General features: G+C 42.7%; 1 protein-coding gene across 1 annotated transcript in view; it reads right to left on the bottom strand.

Annotated features, from left to right (window-relative positions):
• Positions 1–27075, bottom strand: part of dcc (DCC netrin 1 receptor) — a 584728-nt gene that overhangs the window by 108418 nt on the left and 449235 nt on the right. Inside the window, exons 17-20 of the mRNA XM_090191568.1 lie at positions 22010–22248; positions 13022–13160; positions 6263–6370; positions 3452–3646 (exon numbers count right to left, since the gene is read on the bottom strand). Of these exons, the coding sequence (XP_090047694.1) occupies positions 3452–3646; positions 6263–6370; positions 13022–13160; positions 22010–22248 (681 nt within the window). The remainder of the gene's footprint in view (positions 1–3451; positions 3647–6262; positions 6371–13021; positions 13161–22009; positions 22249–27075) is intronic.

The following is a 27075-nucleotide window of genomic DNA, read 5'->3' as shown; positions in this document are numbered from 1 at the left end:
GTAGGGAATAGGGTAGTGCACTATGTAGGGAATAGGGTGAATTGATTAAGCAGTAGCACCCCTGTTGCCTGCTATCCTCAGACCACATTAAACTATGTAGGGAATAGGGTAGTGCACTATGTAGGGAATAGGGTAGTGGACTATGTAGGGAATAGGGTAGTGGACTATGTAGGGAATAGGGTAGTGGACTATGTAGGGAATAGGGTAGTGGACTATGTAGGGAATAGGGTAGTGGACTATGTAGGGAATAGGGTAGTGGACTATGTAGGGAATAGGGTAGTGCACTATGTAGGGAATAGGGTAGTGCACTATGTAGGGAATAGGGTGAATTGATTAAGCAGTAGCACCCCTGTTGCCTGCTATCCTCAGACCACATTAAACTATGTAGGGAATAGGGTAGTGCACTATGTAGGGAATAGGGTGAATTGATTAAGCAGTAGCACCCCTGTTGCCTGCTATCCTCAGACCACATTAAACTATACTCTGCTTCTATCTCACAACAATTTGATCTAAGCTAAAAAAAAAAAAAAAACTGTAGCTTGAAGACTACAAATCTGATATTTAATTTTCCATTTTCTTCGCTCCGTCTTCAATAGGATCGAAAAGGATCACAGTATGACATGTAGATGAAGACGTTCTTCCCACAGCTCAATGACAGTAATGTTTCATATTGAAACTTCGTGACAGACGTTCTCTCTATCCTTTAATACGCCGGGACAGTAGTGGAGAAGGCGTTTTTTTAAGTTCCTCGGAGTACACGTCACGGACAAACTGAAATGGTCCACCCACACAGACGGCGTGGTGAAGAAGGAGCGCAGCAACCTCAGGAGGCTGAAGAAATCCGGCTTGTCAACAAAAACACTCACAAACTTCTACAGATGCACAATCGAGAGCATCCTGTCGGGCTGTATCACCGCCTGGTACGGCAACTGCTCCGCCCACAACCGTAAGGCTCTCCAGAGGGTAGTGAGGTCTGCACAACGCATCACCGGGGGCAAACTACCTGCCCTCCAGGACACCTACACCGCCCGATGTCCCAGGAAGGCCATACAGATCATCAAGGACAACAACCACCCGAGCCACTGCCTGTTCACCCCGCTATCATCCAGAAGGCGAGGTCAGTACAGGTGCATCAAAGCTGGGACCGAGAGACTGAAAAACAGCTTCTATCTCAAGGCCATCAGACTGTTAAACAGCCACCACTAACATTGAGTGGCTGCTGCCAACATACTGACTCAACTCCAGCCACTTTAATCATGGAAATTGATGTAAAAAATGTATCACTAGCCACTTTAAAACAATGCTCCTTAATATAATGTTTACATACCCTACATTACTCATCTCATATGTATATACTGTACTCTATACCATCTACTGCATCTTGCCTATGCCGTTTGGCCATCGCTCATTCATATATTTATATGTACATATTCTTATTCATTCCTTTACACTTGTGTGTATAAGGTAGTTGCTGTGAAATTGTTAGGTTAGATTACTCGTTGGTTATTACTGCATTGTCGGAACTAGAAGCACAAGCATTTCGCTACACTCGCATTAACATCTGCTAACCGTGTGTATGTGACAAATACAATTGGATTTGATTTGATTTGGAAGATGATTACAGAAAATCCTGAATGATTAGTGAATAATGTAGAAGTGTTTAGATTCATATTATATTACTTTATAAAATAAATAAAATGACTCCAAAACGACACAATTCATTATTTACCATTTCATTTCTATTGGGCACAAAATAATCTGAAACACAACCAAAAACAAACAGCAAATGAATCCCAACAAGTTTGTAGATTCACAGGCTTAATGTAGTCATTGAGTGGTAGGAATATGGGACCTAATACTAAACTTTACACTACTTTAATACAGTGAATTTGTCCCAATACTTTTGGTCCCCTAAAATGGAAGGACCATGTACAAAAATAACTGTAATTTCTAAACGGTTCACCAGATATGGATGAAAATACCCTCAAATTAAAGCTGACAGTCTGACCTTTAACCTCATAGTTATTGTATCATTTCAAATCCAAAGAGCTGGAATACAGAGCCAAAATAATTAAACACGTGTCACCGTCCCTCTACTTTTGGAGCTCACGGTGTGAGCTTGTTGATCAGCAGGATTTAGGGCTTTACAAATGTTATTTAACCTTAATTTAACCTTTATTTAACCTTTAATTAACTAGGCAAGTCAGTTATGAACAAATTCTTATTTTCAATGACGGTCTAGGAACAGTGGGTTAACTGTCTTGTTCAGGGGCAGAACGACAGATTTGTACCTTGTCGGCTCGGGGATTCAATCTTGCAACCTTTCAGTTATTGGTCCAACGCTCTAACCACTAGTCGACCTGCCGCCTCTACACTCTAACCACGAGGTCAATAACCACTAGACTACCTGCCGCCTATACACTCTAACCACTAGGCTACCCTGCCGCCTCTACACTCTAACCACTAGGCTACCCTGCCACCTCTACACTCTAACCACTAGGTCACCAACCACTAGGCTACCTGCCGCCTCTACACTCTAACCACTAGGCTACCTGCTGCCTCTACACTCTAACCACTAGGCTACGTGCCTCCTCTACACTCTAACCACTATGCTACCTGCCGCCTCAACACTCTAACCACTAGGCTACCCTGCCAACTCTACACTCTAACCACTAGGCTACCTGCCGCCTCTACACTCTAACCACTAGGCTACCTGCCACCTCTACACTCTAACCACTAGGCTACCTGCCGCCTCTACACTCTAACCACTAGGCTACCTGCCACCTCTACACTCTAACCACTAGGCTACCTGCCGCCTCTACACTCTAACAACTAGGCTACCCTACCTGCTGCCCCATTAAGTGTTTCAGAGTGCTGAACTAGGATCAGGTCCCCTTTGTCCATTCATAGTAATCTAAAACTGTTCCTAGATCAGCGCTCCTACTCTGAGCCTCTGTTAACCCAGAGGATCCAGTGAGAGACCTCTCCATTCAGCAGCAGATGTTTTGGTTGATGAGCTGTATTTAGTCAGAGACCAGCGATGATAACCTAGTGATAACCTAGTGATAACCTAGTGATAACCTAGCCCCGAGAGGATCCCAATAAGAGGGGCAGGTAGACTAGTGGTTAGAGTGTTGAGGCGGCAGGGTAGCCTGGTGGTTAGAGTGAAGAGGCGGCAGGGTAGCCTAGTGGTTAGAGTGTAGAGGCGGCAGGGTAGCCTGGTGGTTAGAGTGTAGAGGCGGCATGTAGGCTAGTGGTTAGAGTGTAGAGGCGGCAGGTAGCCTAGTGGTTAGAGTGTAGAGGCGGCAGGGTAGCCTGGTGGTGAGGAAGGCAGATGGGGTGTTCTGGGTGTACCTGCACTGGGGGGGGGGGGGGGAGGGAGAGAAGCTATGTGTAAATGTTCAGGGTGAGAAAAGGTGGGCTGAGTATAAGCTAGCTAGTTATCCCGTACCTTTGTTAGTCCTGAAGTGGATGGGGTCTGACAGGGGACCCACTCCCTTGGCATTCTTAGCCTGGATCCTGAAGTAGTAGACGGTGTCCAGGTTCAGGTCCATCACCTGGTGGGTCAGACGGTCTCCACTGATACTCTCCATTACCCAGTCATCTATAGGCATGTTCTTATCCAGGGTGTAGTACAGGATATAGCCTGGTAGAGAAACAACACACAGAGGAAGACTGATTAACCCTAACCGTAACCCAGACATCTATAGGAATCTCAAGACAGCACAAACAGATCTATTACCAGGCTAGAGTCTTATCCAGTGTGTTGAACCAGATGTAGCCTGACAAATCACAAAGACAAACACAACATACACACTCTGAGGAATCACGTAGTCTACAGACCTCTACGATCATAACAGGGACACAATCAACAGCAGTATCTTAACAATTAGCTAATTAGCAAATCACAAAGACAACACAACATACACACTCTGAGGAATCACGTAGTCTACAGACCTCTACAATCATAACAGGGACACAATCAACAGCAGTATCTTAACAATTAGCTAATTAGCTAATCACTAGAGACATAAACAACTGATGCTAGAGAAATATTGGTAGGAACAAGTAGAACATGATACATGAACATGCAGAAGGTGATGAACAGGGCTGTCAACAACGCATTTAAAACTGTGTTCTGTACGACTCTGTCCAATGTTTACAGACACTGTGTTTCAGAGGACAGATAGACTCTGTCCAATGATTACAGACACTGTGTTCCAGAGGACAGATAGACTCTGTCCAATGATTACAGACACTGTGTTCCAGAGGACAGATAGACTCTGTCCAATGATTACAGACACTGTGTTTCAGAGGACATAACCGCCATCGATAAGAGACCGTACTGTGCAGCTGTATTCATCGACCTGGCCAAGGCTTTCGACTCTGTCAATCACCACATTCATATCGGCAGACGTAACAGCCTTGGTTTCTCAAATGACTGTCTCGCCTGGTTCACCAACTACTTCTCAGACAGAGTTCAGTGTGTCAAATTGGGGGGCCTGTTGTCCGAAACTCTGGCAGTCTCTATGGGGGTGCCACAGGGTTCAATTCTTGGACCGACTCTCTTCTCTGTGTCCATCAATGATGTCACTCTTGCTGCTGGTGAGTCTCTGATCCACCTCTACGCAGACGACACCATCCTGTATACTTCTGGCCCTTCTTTGGACACTGTGTTAACAACCCTCCAGACGAGCTTCAATGCCATACAACACTCCTTCCGTGGCCTCGAACTGCTCTTCAACCGATCGCTGCCTGCACCTGCCCTGACTTAGAATATGTGGACAATTACAAATACCTAGGTGTCTGGTTTGACTGTAAACTCTCCTTCCAGACTCACATTAAGCATCTCCAATCCAAAATGAAATCTAGAATTGGCTTCTTATTTTGCAACAAAGCATCCTTCACTCATGCTGCCAAACATACCCTCATAAAACGTAATCTACAAAATAGCCTCAAACACTCTTCTCAGCAAATCAGATGCAGTCTATCACAGTGCCATCCATTTTGTCACCAAAGCCCCATATACTACACACCACTGCGACCTGTATGCTCTCGTTGGCTGGCCCTCGTTTTATATTCGTCACCAAACTCACTGGCTCCAGGTCATCTATAAGTTTTCGCTAGGTAAAGCCCTTCCTTATCTCAGCTCACTGGTCACCATAGCAGCACCCACCCATAGCAGGCGCTCCAGCAGGTATAGCTCACTGGTCACCCCCAAAGCCTATTCCTCCTTTGGCCGCCTTTCCTTCCAGTTCTCTGCTGCCAATGACTGGAACGACTGAAGCTGGAGACTCATATCTCCCTCCCACTAACTTTAAACATCAGCATCAGATTTTTTCTATTGTGTTATTGACTGTACGTTTGTTTATTTCATGTGTGTTGTGACGATGAGGAGGGGAGGATGGAGGAGGAAGAGGAGGAAGAAGAGGAGGGGAGGATGGAGGAGGAGGAGGTGGAAGGGATGATGGAGGAGGAAGAGGAGGAAGGGAGGAAGGAGGAGGAAGAGGAGGAGATGAGGAGGAGGGAGAGGAGGAGGAGGGGAGGATGGAGGAGGAGGAAGAGGAGGAATGGAGGATGGAGGAGGAGGAAGGGAGGATGAATGAGAAGGGGAGGAGGAGAAGGAGGAGGAGGATGGAGGAGGGGGGGAAGAGGAGAGAAGAGGAGAGTAGGGGGAGGATAGGAGAAAGGAGGAGTGAAAGGGAGAGGAGGGGAAGAAAGGAAGGAGGAAAGGAGGGAAGGAGGAAGGTGTAATAGGGAGAGGGAGGAGGGGGAGACAGGCTGGACCACACAGAGTTGGTCCCACATCTCTTTGTGTTGTCTTCCCAACTCCTTGTCATTCATTATCATGCCAAAACAGATCTGTGACCCAGGCTACATTACAGCCAGGGGAGAGGGGGTTAGGGGTGTTGTTAGGTGCGTTGTTAGGGGCGTGGTTAGTGCCTTGGTGTGGGGCGTGGATAAGGGCGCTGTTAGAGGCGCGGTTAGGGGCGTGGTTATGGGTGTGGTTAGGGGAGTGGTTAGGGGTGTTGTTAAGGCGAAGTTAGGGGGTGTGGTTAGGGGTGTGGCTAGGGCGTGGTTAGGGGCGCGTTTAAGGGGCGTGGTTAGGGGTTCGGTTAGGGACGTGGTCATGGGCATGTTTAATGGGCGTGATTCAGGGCGTGGTTAGGGGCGTGATTGGGGGCGTGGTTATGGGCGTGGTTAGGGGCACACTCAGGCTAACTAAATAACAGTCTAAGCCGGGGATGGCAGTTCTTCTTACCCATGACTCGTCCGTTAGCCTCCATGGGGGGTTGCCAGCTGATCAGGATGGCTCTGGGTCTTCCCTCCCTGCTGATCACCGTCAGGTCCTTAGGTGCGGAGCTGGGAGCTGTCAACCAATCAGGTAAAGAGAGAGAAAGGAAATGACAAGTTTCAGCCAATCAGGAGTGGCGAGGAACAGGAAGTAGAGATCAGGGGGTCACACTGTTGTTAATTTGAGTTTGTATTAATTGTGTAATAACGGGAAACTGCCGTTAAGCCTGACAGAGGTGGTCTGTCCAAAGAGACTGGCTCTGGAATATCATCTGCCAACAGGCTCACAAGTTAGTTGTTTCTGAAGGTGTTTTTGGGGGAAATCAAGGCTACCGAACATGTATGCTGGTTCCCATAAACAGCATAAACAGAGAGTCCACGTGCTTTGAGCCGAGCGCGTTCTCTCCTGTGGCTAGAAACACAAATGTTGACCGAATGTGAAGCTATATCATAAACACAGACCAGCTCTCGATCTCTCCTGAAAACAATGCTGGAGCTGCATGAACTGAAATGAAAACATCAACGTCTTCGTTTATAAGAACCACAGGAATTCACATCCCCATAGAACAGTAGAGCTGTTTTTTGTAATCGAAAGGTTTGTTCAAAGATCAAACCAAAAACATAGCTTCCTGTGTTTCCATTTCCAACACGTTTCATATCTTTTTACTTGTTATTTCTGTGTTTCTGAAAAGCAATCAATAACAAAACACACGTTTCAAGAACGGTTTGTGTTCCCAAATAGCACCATATTCCCTACATACTGTACTGCCCTCTTCCCTTTTAGTGCACAACGGGTTGTGGTCTAAAGTAGTGCACTATATATAGGGAATAGGGTTCCATAGGGCTCTGGTCTAAAGTAGTGCACTATATATAGGGAATAGGGTTCCATAGGGTTCTGGTCTAAAGTAGTGCACTATATAGGGAATAGGGATCCATAGGCCTCTGGTCTAAAGTAGTGCACTATATATAGGGAATAGGGTTCCATAGGACTCTGGTCTAAAGTAGTGCACTATATATAGGGAATAGGGTTCCATAGGACTCTGGTTTAAAGTAGTGCACTATATATAGGGAATAGGGTTCCATAGGGCTCTGGTCTAAAGTAGTGCACTATATATAGGGAATAGGGTTCCATAGGGCTCTGGTCTAAAGTAGTGCACTATATATAGGGAATAGGGTTCCATAGGGCTCTGGTCTAAAGTAGTGCACTATATAGGGAATAGGGATCCATAGGCCTCTGGCCTAAAGTAGTGCACTATATATAGGGAATAGGGTTCCATAGGACTCTGGTCTAAAGTAGTGCACTATATAGGGAATAGGGTTCCATAGGGCTCTGGTCTAAAGTAGTGCACTATATATAGGGAATAGGGTTCCATAGGGCTCTGGTCTAAAGTAGTGCACTATATATAGGGAATAGGGTTCCATAGGGTTCTGGTCTAAAGTAGTGCACTATATAGGGAATAGGGATCCATAGGCCTCTGGTCTAAAGTAGTGCACTATATATAGGGAATAGGGTTCCATAGGACTCTGGTCTAAAGTAGTGCACTATATAGGGAATAGGGTTCCATAGGGCTCTGGTCTAAAGTAGTGCACTATATATAGGGAATAGGGTTCCATAGGGCTCTGGTCTAAAGTAGTGCACTATATATAGGGAATAGGGTTCCATAGGGCTCTGGTCTAAAGTAGTGCACTATATATAGGGAATAGGGTTCCATAGGGCTCTGGTCTAAAGTAGTGCACTATATAGGGAATAGGGATCCATAGGCCTCTGGTCTAAAGTAGTGCACTATATATAGGGAATAGGGTTCCATAGGGCTCTGGTCTAAAGTAGTGCACTATATATAGGGAATAGGGTTCCATAGGGTTCTGGTCTAAAGTAGTGCACTATATAGGGAATAGGGATCCATAGGCCTCTGGTCTAAAGTAGTGCACTATATATAGGGAATAGGGTTCCATAGGACTCTGGTCTAAAGTAGTGCACTATATATAGGGAATAGGGTTCCATAGGACTCTGGTTTAAAGTAGTGCACTATATATAGGGAATAGGGTTCCATAGGGCTCTGGTCTAAAGTAGTGCACTATATATAGGGAATAGGGTTCCATAGGGCTCTGGTCTAAAGTAGTGCACTATATATAGGGAATAGGGTTCCATAGGGCTCTGGTCTAAAGTAGTGCACTATATAGGGAATAGGGATCCATAGGCCTCTGGCCTAAAGTAGTGCACTATATATAGGGAATAGGGTTCCATAGGACTCTGGTCTAAAGTAGTGCACTATATAGGGAATAGGGTTCCATAGGGCTCTGGTCTAAAGTAGTGCACTATATATAGGGAATAGGGTTCCATAGGGCTCTGGTCTAAAGTAGTGCACTATATATAGGGAATAGGGTTCCATAGGGTTCTGGTCTAAAGTAGTGCACTATATAGGGAATAGGGATCCATAGGCCTCTGGTCTAAAGTAGTGCACTATATATAGGGAATAGGGTTCCATAGGACTCTGGTCTAAAGTAGTGCACTATATAGGGAATAGGGTTCCATAGGGCTCTGGTCTAAAGTAGTGCACTATATATAGGGAATAGGGTTCCATAGGGCTCTGGTCTAAAGTAGTGCACTATATATAGGGAATAGGGTTCCATAGGGCTCTGGTCTAAAGTAGTGCACTATATATAGGGAATAGGGTTCCATAGGGCTCTGGTCTAAAGTAGTGCACTATATAGGGAATAGGGATCCATAGGCCTCTGGTCTAAAGTAGTGCACTATATATAGGGAATAGGGTTCCATAGGACTCTGGTCTAAAGTAGTGCACTATATAGGGAATAGGGTTCCATAGGGCTCTGGTCTAAAGTAGTGCACTATATATAGGGAATAGGGTTCCATAGGGCTCTGGTCTAAAGTAGTGCACTATATATAGGGAATAGGGTTCCATAGGGTTCTGGTCTAAAGTAGTGCACTATATAGGGAATAGGGATCCATAGGCCTCTGGTCTAAAGTAGTGCACTATATATAGGGAATAGGGTTCCATAGGACTCTGGTCTAAAGTAGTGCACTATATAGGGAATAGGGTTCCATAGGGCTCTGGTCTAAAGTAGTGCACTATATATAGGGAATAGGGTTCCATAGGGCTCTGGTCTAAAGTAGTGCACTATATATAGGGAATAGGGTTCCATAGGGCTCTGGTCTAAAGTAGTGCACTATATATAGGGAATAGGGTTCCATAGGACTCTGGTCTAAAGTAGTGCACTATATAGGGAATAGGGTTCCATAGGGCTCTGGTCTAAAGTAGTGCACTATATATAGGGAATAGGGTTCCATAGGGCTCTGGTCTAAAGTAGTGCACTATATAGGGAATAGGGTTCCATAGGGCTCTGGTCTAAAGTAGTGCACTATATAGGGAATAGGGTTCCATAGGGCTCTGGTCTAAAGTAGTGCACTATATATAGGGAATAGGGTTCCATAGGGCTCTGGTCTAAAGTAGTGCACTATATAGGGAATATGGTTCCATAGGGCTCTGGTCTAAAGTAGTGCACTATATATAGGGAATAGGGTTCCATAGGACTCTGGTCTAAAGTAGTGCACTATATAGGGAATAGGGTTCCATAGGACTCTGGTCTAAAGTAGTGCACTATATAGGAAATAGGGTTCCATAGGACTCTGGTCTAAAGTAGTGCACTACATAGGGAATAGGGTTCCATAGGACTCTGGTCTAAAGTAGTGCACTATATAGGGAATAGGGTTCCATAGGACTCTGGTCTAAAGTAGTGCACTATATAGGGAATAGGGACGCAGACCCAAACAATGTTAAAAGCAATCACTAGCCAACATAGTCCAAACACGTATCAGGACTCCTATGATGTTCTCAGTAATTGTGATAGATTACCTGAGGGAGACTGAGGGGGTCAGGGGTTTACCAGAGAACATTCCTTCTAACAGAGCATTACATTACGACAAAGCTGATTAAAACCTGCTAGTGATCTGAACTAGGTCAGGTCACATTTAACACGCTGTCCTTTAAATGACAAAACAGAGGCTCTGAGACTGCGTTTACACAGGTAGCCCAACGCCGATATTTCGTCCAATTAGTGAGAATTAGTGTGAAACTAAATCTAAATGGGTCTGCCTGTGTTAACGTAGCCTGTAGTCATGTGACTAAGCAAAGTCCTCACGTAGATTGTTAATCCTATAACCGACGTAGGTTTGACACAATGGATCTGGATCTGTCTCCACAAGCCGGCGCAATTATTTTTTTGTGCAGAACATTTTTTTTTCAGTTATATAAGAAAAAAACGATGAGCGTTGGTTTTATAACTTGAGTGTGAATCCTGGTTCCCTCCTGGCCATGCAGCAGGACCAGTGTACTATACCAGGAGGGAACCTGGATTTCTGCTTAAATTGGTCATCAAATTTGATCGGATCTTCATCTAAGTCACAACAATAGACACACACAGTGTGCTTAAACTAATTAATGTATTTTTCTTGTCTATATATTTTTTTACATTTATTTAACAAGGCAAGTCAGTTAAGAACAAATTCTTATTTTCAATGACGGCCTAGGAACAGTGGGTTAACTGTCTTGTTCAGGGGCAGAACGACAGATTTGTACAGCTCAGGGATATGAACTTGCAACCTTGTGGTTACTAGTCCAACGCTCTAACCACTAGGCTACCCTGTAACACTCACAGTGTAGGTTGGAAAAAGTATGTGAACCCCTTGGATAATGACTTCTCCAAACGCTAATGGGAGTCAGGAGTTCGCTAACCTGTAGTCCAATCAATGAGACGAGATTGGAGATGTTGGTTAGAGCTGCCTTGCCCTATAAAAAAACACTCACTAAAATTGAGTTTGCTGTTCACAAGAAGCATTGCCTGATGTGAACCATGCCTCGAACAAAAGAGATCTCAGAAGACCCAAGATTAAGAATTGTTGACTTGCATAAAGCTGGAAAAGGTCACAAAAGTTTGTCTAAAAGTCAGTCCACAGTAAGACAAATTGTCTATAATTTCAGCACGGTTGCTGCTCTCCCTAGGAGTGGCCATCCTGCAAAGATAACTGCAAGAGCACAGCGCAGAATGCTCAATGAGGTTAAGAAGAATCCCAGAGTGTCAGCTCAGGACTTACAGAAATCTCTGGAACATGCTAACATCTCTGTTGACGAGTCTACGATACGTAAAACACTAAACAAGAGTAGTGTTCATGGGAGGACACCATCAACGGAAAAATGAATTCCCAAGTGTATCAAGACATTTTGCAGGAGAATGTTAGGCTATCTGTCTGCCAATTGAAGCTCGACAGAAGTTGGGTGATGTAACAGGACAACGACCCAAAACACAGAAGTAAATCAACAATACGCCTTCTGGAGTGGCCCAGTCAATCCTGACCTCAACCCAATTGAGATGCTGTGGCATGACGTCAAGAGAGCGGTTCACACCAGACATCCCAAGAATATTGCTGAACTGAAACAGTTTTGTAAAGAAGAATGGTCCAAAATTCCTCCTGACCGTTGTGCAGGTCTGATTCCCGACTACAGAAAACGTTTGGTTGAGATTATTGCTGTCAAAGGAGGGTCAACCTGTTATTAAATCCAAGGGTTCACATACTTTTCCCACCATGCACTGTGAATGTTTACACGGTGTGTTCAATTAAGACATCAATAGTTTGTGTGTTATTCGTTTAAGTGGACTGTGTTTGTCTGTTGTTGTGACTTAGATGAAGATCAGAACAAATTTGATGACCAATTGATGCAGAAATCCAGGTCATTCCAAAGGGTTCACATACTGTTGTTCTTGCTGCTGTATATTTGTTATATATTCTAAAGCGTTTTTTTCCGTTTTCTTAATCTTCCAAGTATACAAGCAGTGGACACTATTTAGGGCCCATAATACAATTCTTCAGAAAATGGGCGTGGCTTCACGTTTTCAGATTTGAATAAAATGTCGGAAAATATGCAGTCTGACGAGAGCTGATACAAATTCACTGCTTTAACTAATTATGACAAATGTTAAGAACATGTTTAGCAATGTTGAGCAATGTAATAAAGTAATGACGCTAAACTTTAGTGTGAGAGAGAGAGAGAGAAAGACAACGAGAGAGTGAGAAAGACAAGGAGAGAGAGAGAGAGAGAGAGAGAGAGAGAAAGACAACGAGAGAGTGAGAAAGACAACGAGAGAGAGAGAGAGAGAGAGAGAGAGACAACGAGAGAGTGAGAAAGACAACGAGACAGAGAGAGAGAGAGAGAGAGAGAGATAGAGAGGGAGAGAGAGAGAAAGAGAAAGACAACGAGAGAGTGAGAAAGACAACGAGAGAGTGAGAAAGACAACGAGAGAGAGAGAGAGAGAGAGAGAAAGACAACGAGAGAGAGAGAGAAAAAGACAACGAGAGAGAGAGAGAGAGAAAGAGAGATAGAAAGACAACGAGAGAAAGACAACGAGAGAGAGAGAGAGAGAAAGACAAAGAGAGAAAGAGAGAGAGAAAGACAACGAGAGACAGAGAGAGAGAGAAAGAGAGAGAGAAAGATAACGAGAGAAAGACAACGAGAGAGAGAGAGAGAGAAAGACAACGAGAGAGAGAGAGAAAGACAACGAGAGAGAGAGAGAGAGAGAGAAAAACAACGAGAGAAAAACAACAAGAGAAAGACAACAAGAGAGAGAAAGACAACGAGAGAGAAAGACAACGAGAGAAAGACAACGAGAGAGCGAGAGAGAGGGATCGAGGTTGAGAAAAGACAGCGCTCCTCACCTGCTTCGTACGTAGTGGCGTGAGCTGTCATACTCCACGTGCTGGACTTACGGCCCTTGGTGACCATGACAGCAAACTCATACATGGTGTTGGGTTTGAGGCCAGTGACGGTGTGGCTGAGGGCTGTAGTGTCTGCAGACTAGAGACAGAAAGAACATAACATCAAAACTATTCTGTCAGAGGACCCCATCGGTGTATAACGGTCTCATGTCCTTTGTACTTTTTAACTATTAAAATGTTTTGCCACCCCAAAAATATATCAAATCAAATGACGAGATCAGTAGGGACAGCACAGCACGAATCCCCGAGATGACAAGGTACAAATCTGTCGTTCTGCCCCTGAACAGGCAGTTAACCCACCGTTCCTAGGCCGTCATTGAAAATAAGAATTTGTTCTTAACTGACTTGCCTAGTTGTATAAAGGTAAAATAGAACCTTTTAAAAAAGGGAGACTGTCTAGGAAAAACATTAGAACTCAAAAACTGTTTTTTTTAATGAGCAATAACCCCACAGCAGGTCCTCATTGAGCCGGTAGTTTAAATCAACCAGTTCTGCCTGCTGGGTGAACACAATACCTCAGGAGGCTGAAGAAATTTGGCTTGGCCCTTAAGACCCTCACAAACTTTTACAGATCCACCATGGAGAGCATCCTGTCTGTATCACACTGCCTGGTACGGCAATTGTACCGTCCTCATCCATAGGACTCTCCAGAGGGTGGTGCGGTCTGCCCAACACATCACTGGGGGCAAACTAACTGCCCCCCAGGACACCTATAGCACCCGATGTCACAGGAAGGACAAAAAGATCATCAAGGACCTCAGCCACCCGAGTCACGACCTGTTCATTTCATAAGTACAGTGACATTCAGAAAGTATTCAGACCTTTTGACTGTTCCACATTTTGTTACATTACAGCCTTATTCTAAAATGTATAAAATAGTTTTTTTTCTCATCAATCTACAGACAATACCCCATAATGACATCACAATACCCCATAATGACATCACAATACCCCATAATGACATCACAATACCCCATAAAGAGGTTTTTTAGAAAATTTTGCAAAAGGTTTTAAAAATAAAAAACAGAAAAAATACCTAATTTGAGATCAATTGATCATCTCCAGGTTTTCATCAAGGATCTGTACTTTGCTCCGTTCTTTTTCCCTCCATCCTGACTAGTCTCCCAGTCCCTGCTGCTGAAAAACATCCCCACAGCATGATGCTGCCAACACCATGCTTCACCGTAGGGATGGTGCCAGGTTTCCTCCAGATGTGACTCTTGGCATTCAGGCCAAAGAGTTCAATCTTGGTTTCATCAGATCAGAGAATTTTGTTTCTCATTGTCTGAGAGTGGCCAGACAGGTGCCTTTTGGCAAGCAGACTGTCATGTGCCTTTTACTGAGGAGTGGCTTCTATCTGTCCACTCTGAACTTACAATGGCTAGCCCCAAGTCGTTATATATAACAAATAAAATAAAAATGGTCCATTTTGCTATTTGCCTCATGACTCCTGCATACGTCGTTGACTACAAACGTTCTTCACCCAACCGTGGTACCGACTATGTCTGTTCCCACACTCGGGACTCGGACTCTCTATTGGTTACACTGACTTTTGGCCTCCCATCCTATTCTAACCACCTCTCACCAGTTTGCATTCATGTTACCTGATGAAATTGCGGTACAACATGATCTTGTTGCCATCTGATGCACATTCAGATGTCATATATGAGAGCCCTCCCTGTCCTCTGCCGTGCCTTGATTGTATTACTGCTGATGATATCTGGAAATGTGCATGTACACCCTGGCCCCTCTCCAGTTGCTAGCCCCAAATCTGACTTGTGCTCTGATATATGCTCCACTGATTTCTGCTCTTGTAAAAGCCTGGGTTTTCTGCATGTTAACACTAGAAGTTTATTACCTAAAATGGATCAATTGAAAGTGTGGGTTCACAGCTCCGATCCAGATGTGTTGGTCATTACTGAGACGTGGTTCAAAAAGAGGGTTTTGGATACTGATGTTAACCTTTCTGGTTATAACCTTCTTCGGCAAGACAGATCTTCCAAAGGTGGTGGAGTGGCAATCTTTACCAAGGAACACCTTCAGTGGTCGGTTGTCTCCACCAAGTCTGTCCCCAAACAATTTGATTTGCTGGTTTTAAGCATTAAACTTTCAAATAGCTCTTTGTTGACTGTTGTTAGGTGCTATCGTCCTCCATCTGCACCGGCCTGTACCCTACCTGCCCTAAGCTCTCTCCTGGCCCCTTACACTAAGTCTGAATTCATCCTAGGTGACCTAAACTGGGACATGCTTAAACCACCTGACCAAGTCCTAAAGCAATGGGACTCCCTAAATCTTCTCAGATTACTACCAATCCCACAAGGTATGACTTCAAACACCCATAAAAGGCTACTCTCCTCGATGTTATCCTTACAAATAATCCTGATAGGTATCAGTCTGGTGTTTTCTGTAATGACCTTAGTGATCACTGTTTTACAGCCTGTGTTCGTAATGGCTGCTCAGTGAAACGATCTGTCCTGATTTGTCATAGACGCTTGCTAAAAAACTTTAATGAACATGAACTGGCCTGTGTAAAATGGTATAGAATCAGCTTGATCCCTTCTGTCGAAGACACTTGAACCTTATTTTTTTATATTTTCAGTGGTATTGTTAACAAACACTTAAAGAATTAAAAACAGGTTCAGCAACTGGTTCGTGATCTTGCAGAGTTACCCCACCTCAAGAATTGCATTTGGCTAAATGCTCAGCACACATGTACTCAGGCTGACTGGCTCTCGTTCAGGCAAATGAGAATTAAGTGCACTCAGGCTATCCGGAAGGCCAAAGTTAGTTACATTAAGGAGCAGTTCTCTCTCTGTGGGACTAACCCCAAGAAGTTCTGGAAATTGGTTAAAAACCTGGAGAATAAACCCTCCTCCTCACAGCTGCCCATGTCCCTTAATGTTAATGTTGATGATGTGGTTGTTACTGACAAGAAGCACATGGCTGAGCTCTTTAATCATCACTTCATTAAGTCAGGATTCCTATTTGACTCAGCCATGTCACCTTGCCCGTCCAACATTTCCTCATCTCCCACCCCTTCTAATGCAACTATCCCGATGCTACTCCCTCTTTTTCCCCTGCCCCGCTACAAAGTTTCTCCCTGCAGGCAGTCACTGAGTCCGAGGTGCTAAAGGAGCTCCTTAAACTTGACCCCAAAAAAACGTATCGGGTCAGAAGGTTTAGACCATTTCTTCTTTAAGGTTGCTGCCCCTATCATCAGCAAGCCTATCCGTCACGTTCTGACCTTAGTTCCTTTGTTATGGCTTTGTTTTAGTATGGTCAGGGCGTGAGTTGGGTGGGTTGTCTATGTTAGTTTGTCTATGATTTGGGATTTTCTGTGTTCGGCCTGGTATGGTTCTCAATCAGAGGCCGCTGTCAATCGTTGTTAGGTAGCCCATTTTCACTTTTGAGTTGTGGGTGTTTATTTTCCGTTGTCAGTGTTTGTTTCCACACGGAACTGTTTCGGTTTTGTTTTGTCACGTTGTCGTTTATTGTTTTGTTCAGTGTTCTTATAAAAAAAAAACAAGATGAACCCTTACCACGCTGCGTATTGGTCCGATCCTTGCTACTCTTCCTCAGAAGAGGAATAAGAAAGCCGTTACATTATCTCCAACCTTTTTATCCTCTCCTTTCTGGGGAGGTTCCCATTGCTTGGAAGGTTTAGACCCTTTCTTCTTTAAGGTTGCTGCCCCTATCATCACCAAGCCTGTCTCCAACCTTTTTAACCTGTCTCTCCTTTCTGGGGAGGTTCCCATTGCTTGGAAGGTTTAGACCCTTTCTTCTTTAAGGTTGCTGCCCCTATCATCACCAAGCCTGTCTCCAACCTTTTTAACCTGTCTCTCCTTTCTGGGGAGGTTCCCATTGCTTGGAAGGTTTAGACCCTTTCTTCTTTAAGGTTGCTGCCCCTATCATCACCAAGCCTGTCTCCAACCTTTTTAACCTGTCTCTCCTTTCTGGGGAGGTTCCCATTGCTTGGAAGGTTTAGACCCTTTCTTCTTTAAGGTTGCTGCCCCTATCATCACCAAGCCTGTCTCCAACCTTTTTAACCTGTCTCTCCTTTCTGGGGAGGTTCCCATTGCTTGGAAGGTTTAGACCCTTTCTTCTTTAAGGTTGCTGCCCCTATCATCACCAAGCCTGTCTCCAACCTTTTTAACCTGTCTCTCCTTTCTGGGGAGGTTCCCATTGCTTGGAAGGCAGCCACAGTTCATCCTTTATTTAAAGGGGGAGATCAAACTGATCCTAACTGTTTATTAAAAGTGTTGGAAAAACGATTCGATAATCAACTGACTGGCCTTCTTGATGTCTATAGTATTCTCTCGGGTATTGCAATCTGGTTTCCGCTCAGGTTATGGATGTGTCACTGCAACCTTAAAGGTCCTCAATGATGTCACCATTTCCCTTGATTCCAATCAATGTTGTGCTGCTATTTTTATTGACTTGGCCGAAGCGTTTGATACGGTAGATCCTTCCATTCTTGTGGGCCGGCTAAGGAGTATTTGTGTCTCTGAGGGGTCTTTGGCCTAACTACCTCTCTCAAAGAGCGCAACATCTGCTGTCTCAGCCACTGCCTGTCAACAAGGGAGTACCCCAAGGCTCAATCCTAGGTCCCACGCTCTTCTCAATTTACATCAACAACATAGCTCAGGGAGTAGGAAGCTCGCTCATCCATTTACATGCAGATGATTCCCCTAAATCAAAGCTGCAGGCTAAAGTTAAATCTAGACTTGGTTTCAAATCAAATCAAATGTATTTGTCACATACACATGGTTAGCGGATGTTAATGCGAGTTTAGCGAAATGCTTGTGCTTCTAGTTCCGACAATGCAGTAATAACCAACGAGTAATCTAACCTAACAATTCCACAACTACTACCTTATACACACAAGTGTAAAGGGATAAAGAATATGTACATAAAGATATATGAATGAGTGATGGTACAGAGCGGCATAGGCAAGATACAGTAGATGGTATCGAGTACAGTATATACATATGAGATGAGTAATGTAGGGTATGTAAACATTATATTAAGTAGTATTGTTTAAAGTGGCTAGTGATACATGTATTACATAAAGATGCAGTAGATGATATAGAGTACAGTATATACATATACATAGCAGATGAGTAATGTAGGGTATGTAAACATTATATTAAGTAGTATTGTTTAAAGTGGCTAGTGATACATGTATTACATAAAGATGCAGTAGATGATATAGAGTACAGTATATACATATGAGATGAGTAATGTAGGGTATGTAAACATTATATTAAGTAGCATTGTTTAAAGTAGCTAGTGATATATTTTACATACATTTCCATTATTAAAGTGGCTGGAGTTGAGTCAGTGTGTTGGCAGCAGCCACTCAATGTTAGTGGTGGCTGTTTAACAGTCTGATGGCCTTGAGATAGAAGCTGTTTTTCAGTCTCTCGGTCCCTGCTTTGATGCACCTGTACTGACCTCGCCTTCTGGATGATAGCGGGGTGAACAGGCCGTGGCTCGGGTGGTTGTTGTCCTTGATGATCTTTATGGCCTTCTTGTGACATCGGGTGGTGTAGGTGTCCTGGAGGGCAGGTAGTTTGCCCCCGGTGATGCGTTGTGCAGACCTCACTACCCTCTGGAGAGCCTTACGGTTGTGGGCGGAGCAGTTGCCATACCAGGCGGTGATACAGCCCGACAGGATGCTCTCGATTGTGCATCTGTAGAAGTTTGTGAGTGCTTTTGGTGACAAGCCGAATTTCTTCAGGTTTCCTCCATCGTAATCGCTCCTCTTTCACCCCAGCTGCCAAACTAACCCTGATTCAGATAACCATCCTACCCAAGCTAGATTACAGAGACACAATTTATAGATTGGCAGGTAAGGGTGCTCTCGAGCGGCTAGATGTTCTTTACCATTCGATCATCAGATTTGCCACCAATGCTCCTTATATATTATATACTGTCATCTCTACTCTCACTACCTGGCAGTAGCTACTGTCATCTCCACTCTCACAACCTGACAGTAGATACTGTCATCTATACCTCCCTACTGTCATCTCTACTCTCACTACCTGGCAGTAGCTACTGTCATCTCTCTTCTGACCATCCTACCCATGCTAGACTAAGGAGATGTAATTTATAGATTGGCAGGTAAGGGTGCTCTCGAGTGGCTAGATGTTCTTTACCATTCGGCCATCAGATTTGCCACCAATGCTCCTTATAGAACATATCACTGCACTCTATGCTCCTCTGTAAACTGGTCATCTCTGCCTCCACATACAACACCTGTTCTGCCAATCACATTTTGTTGAAGGTCCCCAAAACACACACATCCCTGGGTCGCTTGTCTTTTCAGTTTGCTGCAGCTAGCGGCTGCAGCTAGTTTTTATCAGTTGTGGCTGCTTCGTGTGATGTGTTGTTCTATCTACCTTCTTTACCTTTGTACTGTTGACTGTGATAATGTTTGCACCATCTTGTGCTGCTACCATGTTGGGCTGCTACCATGTTGGGCTGCTACCATGTTGGGCTGCTACCATGTTGTGCTGCTACCATGTTGTGCTGCTACCATGTTGTTGTTATGTTGTGCTGCTACCATGTTTTGTGCTGCTACCATGTTGTGCTGCTACCATGTTGGGCTAATACCATGTTTTGTGCTGCTACCATGTTGGGCTTCTACCATGTTGGGCTGCTACCATGTTGTTCTGCTACCATGTTGGGCTGCTACCATGTTGCGCTGCTACCATCTTGTTGTTATGTTGTGCTGCTACCATGTTTTGTGCTGCTACCATGTTGGGCTGCTACCATGTTGGGCTAATACCATGTTTTGTGCTGCTACCATGTTGGGCTGCTACCATGTTGGGCTGCTACCATGTTGGGCTGCTACCATGTTGTGCTGCTACCATGTTGTGCTGCTACCATGTTTTGTGCTGCTACCATGTTGGGCTGCTACCATGTTGGGCTAATACCATGTTTTGTGCTGCTACCATGTTGGGCTGCTACCATGTTGTTCTGCTACCATGTTTTGTGCTGCTACCATGTTGGGCTGCTACCATGTTGTTCTGCTACCATGTTGTTCTGCTACCATGTTGTGCTGCTACTATGTTGTTCTGCTACCATGTTGGGCTGCTACCATGTTGTGCTGCTACCATGTTGTGCTGCTACCATGTTGTTCTGCTACCATGTTGTGTTGCTACCATGTTGTGTTGCTACCATGTTGTGCTGCTACCATGTTGTGTTGCTACCATGTTGTGTTGCTACCATCTTGTTGTTATGTTGTGTTGCTACCATGTTGTGTTGCTACCATCTTGTTGTTATGTTGTGTTGCTACCATGTTTTGTGTTGCTACCATGTTGTGCTGCTACCATCTTGTTGTCATGTTGTGTTGCTACCATGCCGTGTTGTCATGTGTTGCTGCCTTGCTATGTTGTCGTCTTAGGTCTCCCTTTATTTAGTGTTGTCTCTCTTGTTGTGAAATGTGTTTTGTCCTATATTTATATTGTTTTAAAAAATAAAATAAAATTATACCAGGCCCACGTCCAAGCCGGAGGCCTTTTTCCTGTTCCTAGACCATCAGTGTAAATAAGAATTTGTTCTTAACTGACTTGCATTGTAAAATAAAGATAAATAAATAAATAAAACATCCCACCCTGTCAGAATAGAACTACAGATCCCATCCTGTCAGAATAGAACTACAGGTTCCATCCTGTCAGAATAGAACTACAGATCCCATCCTGTCAGAATAGAACTACAGCTCCCATCCTGTCAGAATATAACTACAGATCCCATCCTGTCAGAATAGAACTACAGGTTCCATCCTGTCAGAATAGGACTACAGGTTCCATCCTGTCAGAATAGAACTACAGATCCCATCCTGTCAGAGTAGAACTACAGATCCTATCCTGTCAGAGTAGAACTACAGATACCATAAAGGTTAAATAAAATAAATAAATAAACACATAAAGGTCTGATTGGTGGAGTGGTTGTCCTTCTGGAAGGTTCTCCCATCTCCACAGAGGAACTCTGGAGCTCTGTCAGAGTGACCATCGGGTTCTTGGTCATCTCCTTGACCAAGGCCCTTCTCCCCGGATTGCTCAGTTTAGCCGGGCGGCCAGCTCTAGGAAGGGTATTGGTGGTTCAGAACTTCTTCCATTTACGAATGATGGAGGCCACTGTGTTCTTGGGGAGCTTCAATGCTGCAGACATTTTTTTGGTACCCTTCCCCAGATCTGTGCCTTTGTCACAATCCTGTCTCGGAGCTCTACGGACAACTTCTTCGACCTCGTGGCTTGGTCTTTGCTCTGACATGCACTGTCAACTGTGGGACCTTTATATAGACAGGTGTGCACCTTTCCATGTCCAAGCAATAGAATTGACCACAGGTGGACTCCAATGAAGTTGTATAAACATCTCAAGGAGGATAAATGGAAACAGGATGCAGCTGAGCTCAATTCCGGGTCTCATAGCAAAGGGTCTGAATAGTTATGTATTTGCATAACTATTCATTTGCAAAATGTTCAAAAAAACATGTTTTCGCTTTGTCATTATTGTGTATAGATTGATGAGAAATTATTTTTTACAAAATGTGGAAAAAGTCAAGGGGTCTGAATACTGTATAGATAGTAGTGTATTTCTTAATTCCATTATTTTCCTTTTAGATGTGTGCGTATTGTTAGATATTACTACACTGCTGGAGCTAGAAACACAAGCATTTCGCTACACCCACAATAGCATCTGCTAAATATGTGTACGTGACCAATAAACATTGGATTTATTAAAGACAAACAATATTTCTGAAAACAGGTTTCCAAAAATAGAATAATGCAACAAAAATATAACCCTACCAATTTAAATTTCTTGCGACAGAATTTCAACATAAATGAAAAATAGTAGTAGCAAACCAGCCGTGAGCCAAGAGACCCACAAGCCCACAGACAAACACACAACCCATGACCTTACCTTGAACTTCCCGCTAGTAGAGTAGCTGGTCTTCCACTTGACGGAGTAGTAGCGAACCTCAGTGGTCTTCTGGTTCTTGGTCATGGAGTTGTCTGCCCAGCTGACCCTGACAGAGTCTGGGGTCAGGGCCACGGCCTGGACACCTACTGGGGGGATCATGGGGGTGGACGTATCTGGCATGGGAGTAGGATATTTATCAAACAGATGGAACAGATCGTCGTCTGACGGATCAATGGAGTCTGGATGTGGAGTAGTTAGGACATGCAACGTTTCATGCAACAAACAGCCATGGAGCAGCGAATGAAGAGTTAGTGAAGGGTGAGTGAAGGGTTAGTGAAGGGATAGTGAAGGGATAGTGAAGGGATAGTGAAGGGTTAGTGAAGGGTTAGTGAAGGATTAGTGAAGGGATAGTGAAGGATTAGTGAAGGGATAGTGAAGGATTAGTGAAGGGATAGTGAAGGGTTAGTGAAGGGATAGTGAAGGGTTAGTGAAGGATTAGTGAAGGGATAGTGGAGGATTAGTGAAGGGATAGTGAAGGGTTAGTGAAGGATTAGTGAAGGATAGTGAAGGATTAGTGAAGGGATAGTGAAGGGTTAGTGAAGGGATAGTGAAGGGATAGTGAAGGGATAGTGAAGGGTTAGTGAAGGGATAGTGAAGGGATAGTGAAGGGTTAGTGAAGGGATAGTGAAGGGTTAGTGAAGGGATAGTGAAGGATTAGTGAAGGGATAGTGAAGGATTAGTGAAGGGATAGTGAAGGGTTAGTGAAGGATTAGTGAAGGGATAGTGAAGGGATAGTGAAGGGTTAGTGAAGGGTTAGTGAAGGGATAGTGAAGGGATAGTGAAGGGTCAGTGAAGGGTTAGTGAAGGGTTAGTGAAAGGATAGTGAAGGGATAGTGAAGGATTAGTGAAGAGGGAGTGAAGGGTTAGTGAAGGGATAGTGAAGGGATAGTGAAGAGATAGTGAAGGGATAGTGAAGGATTAGTGAAGAGGGAGTGAAGAGGGAGTGAAGAGGGAGTGAAGAGGTAGTGAAGGATTAGTGCAGGGTTAGTGAAGGGATAGTGAAGGGATAGTGAAGGGATAGTGAAGGGATAGTGAAGGGTTAGTGAAGGGATAGTGAAGGGTGAGTGAAGGGTGAGTGAAGATAAACCATGCAACCAAGAAAAGTGAGGGAGTGAGGAGTGGAAAGACAAGAGAAAGATGGAAGTGACAAACACAGAAAGAGAAGACAATTAGAAAGGAGACAGACTACAGCAGAGCTACATTACCACTAATAAGGGTGCTACTAGCCCAACGACCAGTGAACTAGCCTAAAATAACTGCACAGTGTTTCCAGATTTCTAGGAAATATAATTACTTACAATATTTGTGAAATAGTGATCCTTAGAATTGAGTATGTTAATTAAAAAGCAGGAGTGTAAGCCTATCCCAACAACAGAATGGTGTGGGCGTATACAAGTCATAAAAAATATTCATGCAAGTAGACTGCTGATTGGCCAACTTATCCTCCTCTAGACCGTTGATTGGCCAGCTCATCCTCCTCGGGGAGGCGACATCATGTTCTATGAGGAAATAGCAAGCTTTTTTTTTAAGTGTTTTTTTTTTCTTTCTTCTCTCCAATTGGTCACAGGTGTGAGTATAGAACAAGTCAACAACATTATTTGCATATGAGTTAACTGAATATTATATTTTAAAAGTGAGATTATCACTGGACAGTTATTTTAACTAGTTAACTAGCGTTAACTACCAGTGACACCTACAGTCACACCTAAGATCCGAGAAAACAGATAGTTAGTTACACCGTCTATGGCTGAGCAGCTATGAGAAGACAGTAACTACGGAGCTGTAGCAAATGAAACACAGTAAATGTTGGAAACCTAAAGACAACAGGTATTATATTAATGTCTACCGAGGAAAGACAGGTCGATGTAAAAAAAAAACACATTAAGCATCAAAGTTAAAAACCTCATTCTGACACCTGAATTCATGTCTGCATCGTGTTATCAACAACAAATACGTTTTTCCCACCAATCAAGGAGAGATGAACGAGGCTCTGAGTAATGGGACTGATACCTGACCGCATCATTGGTTAAAGTCAGAGCCCAGTATTAGAATACCGATGAACAAATCAAAGACTAAACAAGAGGTCTCAATCATACATCTGGTGGGTGCCAGCAGTATGGTGTGAAATAAATAATGCTCTCTCTCTCTCTGTCTCTCTCTCTCTCTCTCCCTCTCTCTCTCTCCCTCTCTCTCTCTCCCTCTCTCTCTCCCTCTCTCTCTCTCTCTCTTCCCACCTTTCCCTTTTGCTGCGGTGTTTATTGGTGAGCCTTTAATGCAGATCGTAAAGATGTGAGCCAGAATTAAATGCAGACAGGCGCTGGGCTGGCTTTCCATCAAGTTATATTTCTAAGAAAGATTGGTGTCTACGGGATTAGAATGCAATAGTAGTGAATTGAATTCTCTCAGGTATCAGTCAGTGTGTTGGCTACTTTATCGTGTGTGTGTGTTTGGTGTGTGGTTGGTGTGTGTTTGAGAGAGAGAGAGAGAGAGAGAGAGAGAGAGAGAGAGAGAGAGAAAGAGAGAGTGAGTGCATCTTTCTCTCAGGCATCAATCAGTATGGGAATACTTCTACTCCCTGTGACCTTGTAGGGACAGTCAAGTAGCATACCAGGGTAGTCTGTTGGGATCTGTAGTCCTATTCTGACAGGATGGAATCTGTAGTTCTACTCTGACAGGATGGGATCTCTAGTTCTACTCTGGTAGGATGGAATATGTAGTCCTATTCTGACAGGATGGAACCTGTAGTTCTATTCTGACAGGATGGGATCTGTAGTCCTATTCTGACAGGATGGGATCTGTAGTTCTATTCTGACAGGATGGGATCTGTAGTTCTATTCTGACAGGATGGGATCTGTAGTCCTATTCTGACAGGATGGGATATGTAGTTCTATTCTGACAAGATGGGACCTGTAGTTCTATTCTGACAGGATGGGATATGTAGTTCTATTCTGACAGGATGGGACCTGTAGTTCTATTCTGACAGGATGGGATCTGTAGTCCTATTCTGACAGGATGGGACCTGTAGTTCTATTCTGACAGGATGGGATCTGTAGTTCTACTCTGACAGGATGGGATCTGTAGTTCTACTCTGATAGGATGGGATATGTAGTTCTATTCTGACAGGATGGGATCTGTAGTTCTATTCTGACAGGATGGGATATGTAGTTCTATTCTGACAGGATGGGATATGTAGTTCTATTCTGATAGGATGGGATATGTAGTCCTATTCTGACAGGATGGGATCTGTAGTTCTATTCAGGCACTAAGGCAAACATACGTTGTCTTCAGAACACTGTATTTTCTTTCATGGAATTGTATGACTATAAACATGGTAATAAACATGACTATAAACATGGTAATAAACATGATAATAAACATGGTAATAAACATGGTAATAAACATGGAAATAAACATGGTAATAAACATGATAATAAAAATTGTAATAAACATGGTAATAAACATGGTAATAAACATGGCATTAAACATGGTAATAAACATGGTAATAAACATGGTAATAAACATGGTAATAAACATGATAATAAACATGATAATAAACATGGTAATAAACATGGTAATAAACATGACAATAAACATGGTAATAAACATGGTAATAAACATGGTAATAAACATGACTATAAACATGATAATAAACATGACTATAAACATGGTAATAAACATGATAATAAACATGGTAATGAACATGGTAATAAACATGACTATAAACATGGTAATAAACATGGTAATAAACATGATAATAAACATGACTATAAACATGGTAATAAACATGACTATAAACATGGTAATAAACATGATAATAAACATGACTATAAACATGGTAATAAAAATGGTAATAAACATGGTAATAAACATGACTATAAACATGGTAATAAACATGATAATAAACATGACTATAAACATGGTAATAAACATGGTAATAAACATGATAATAAACATGACTATAAACATGGTAATAAACATGACTAGAAACATGGTAATAAACATGATAATAAACATGGTAATAAACATGGTAATAAACATGACTATAAACATGGTAATAAACATGGTAATAAACATGGTAATAAACATGGTAATAAACATGGTAATAAACATGATAATAAACATGACTATAAACGTGGTACAAAAACATGACTATAAACATCGTAATAAACATGGTAATAAACATGACTATAAACATGGTAATAAACATGGTAATAAACATTACTATAAACGTGGTACAAAAACATGACTATAAACATGGTAATAAACATGATAATAAACATGATAATAAACATGACTATAAACATGGTAATAAACATGGTAATAAACATGATAATAAACATGACAATAAACATGGTAATAAACATGGTAATAAACATGGTAATAAACATGATAATAAACATGATAATAAACATGGTAATAAACATGGTAATAAACATGACTATAAACATGGTAATAAACATGGTAATAATCATGGTAATAAACATGACTATAAACATGGTAATAAACATGACTATAAACATGGTAATAAACATGGTAATAAACATGGTAATAAACATGACTATAAACATGGTAATAAACATGATAATAAACATGATAATAAACATGACTATAAACATGGTAATAAACATGGTAATAAACATGATAATAAACATGACTATAAACATGGTAATAAACATGGTAATAAACATGACTATAAACATGGTAATAAACATGACTATAAACATGGTAATAAACATGACTATAAACATGGTAATAAACATGACTATGAACATGGTAATAAACATGATAATAAACATGACTATAAACATGGTAATAAACATGGTAATAAACATGACTATAAACATGGTAATAAACATGACTATAAACATGGTAATAAACATGACTATAAACATGGTAATAAACATGATAATAAACATGATAATAAACATGACTATAAACATGGTAATAAACATGGTAATAAACATGGTAATAAACATGGTAATAAACATGGTAATAAACATGACAAT

Source organism: Oncorhynchus mykiss, chromosome 12 (genome assembly GCF_057628025.1).
Source record: "Oncorhynchus mykiss isolate SJ-2025 chromosome 12, ASM5762802v1, whole genome shotgun sequence".
NCBI lineage: Eukaryota > Metazoa > Chordata > Actinopteri > Salmoniformes > Salmonidae > Oncorhynchus > Oncorhynchus mykiss.
This window is presented reverse-complemented; position numbering and strand designations above follow the sequence as displayed.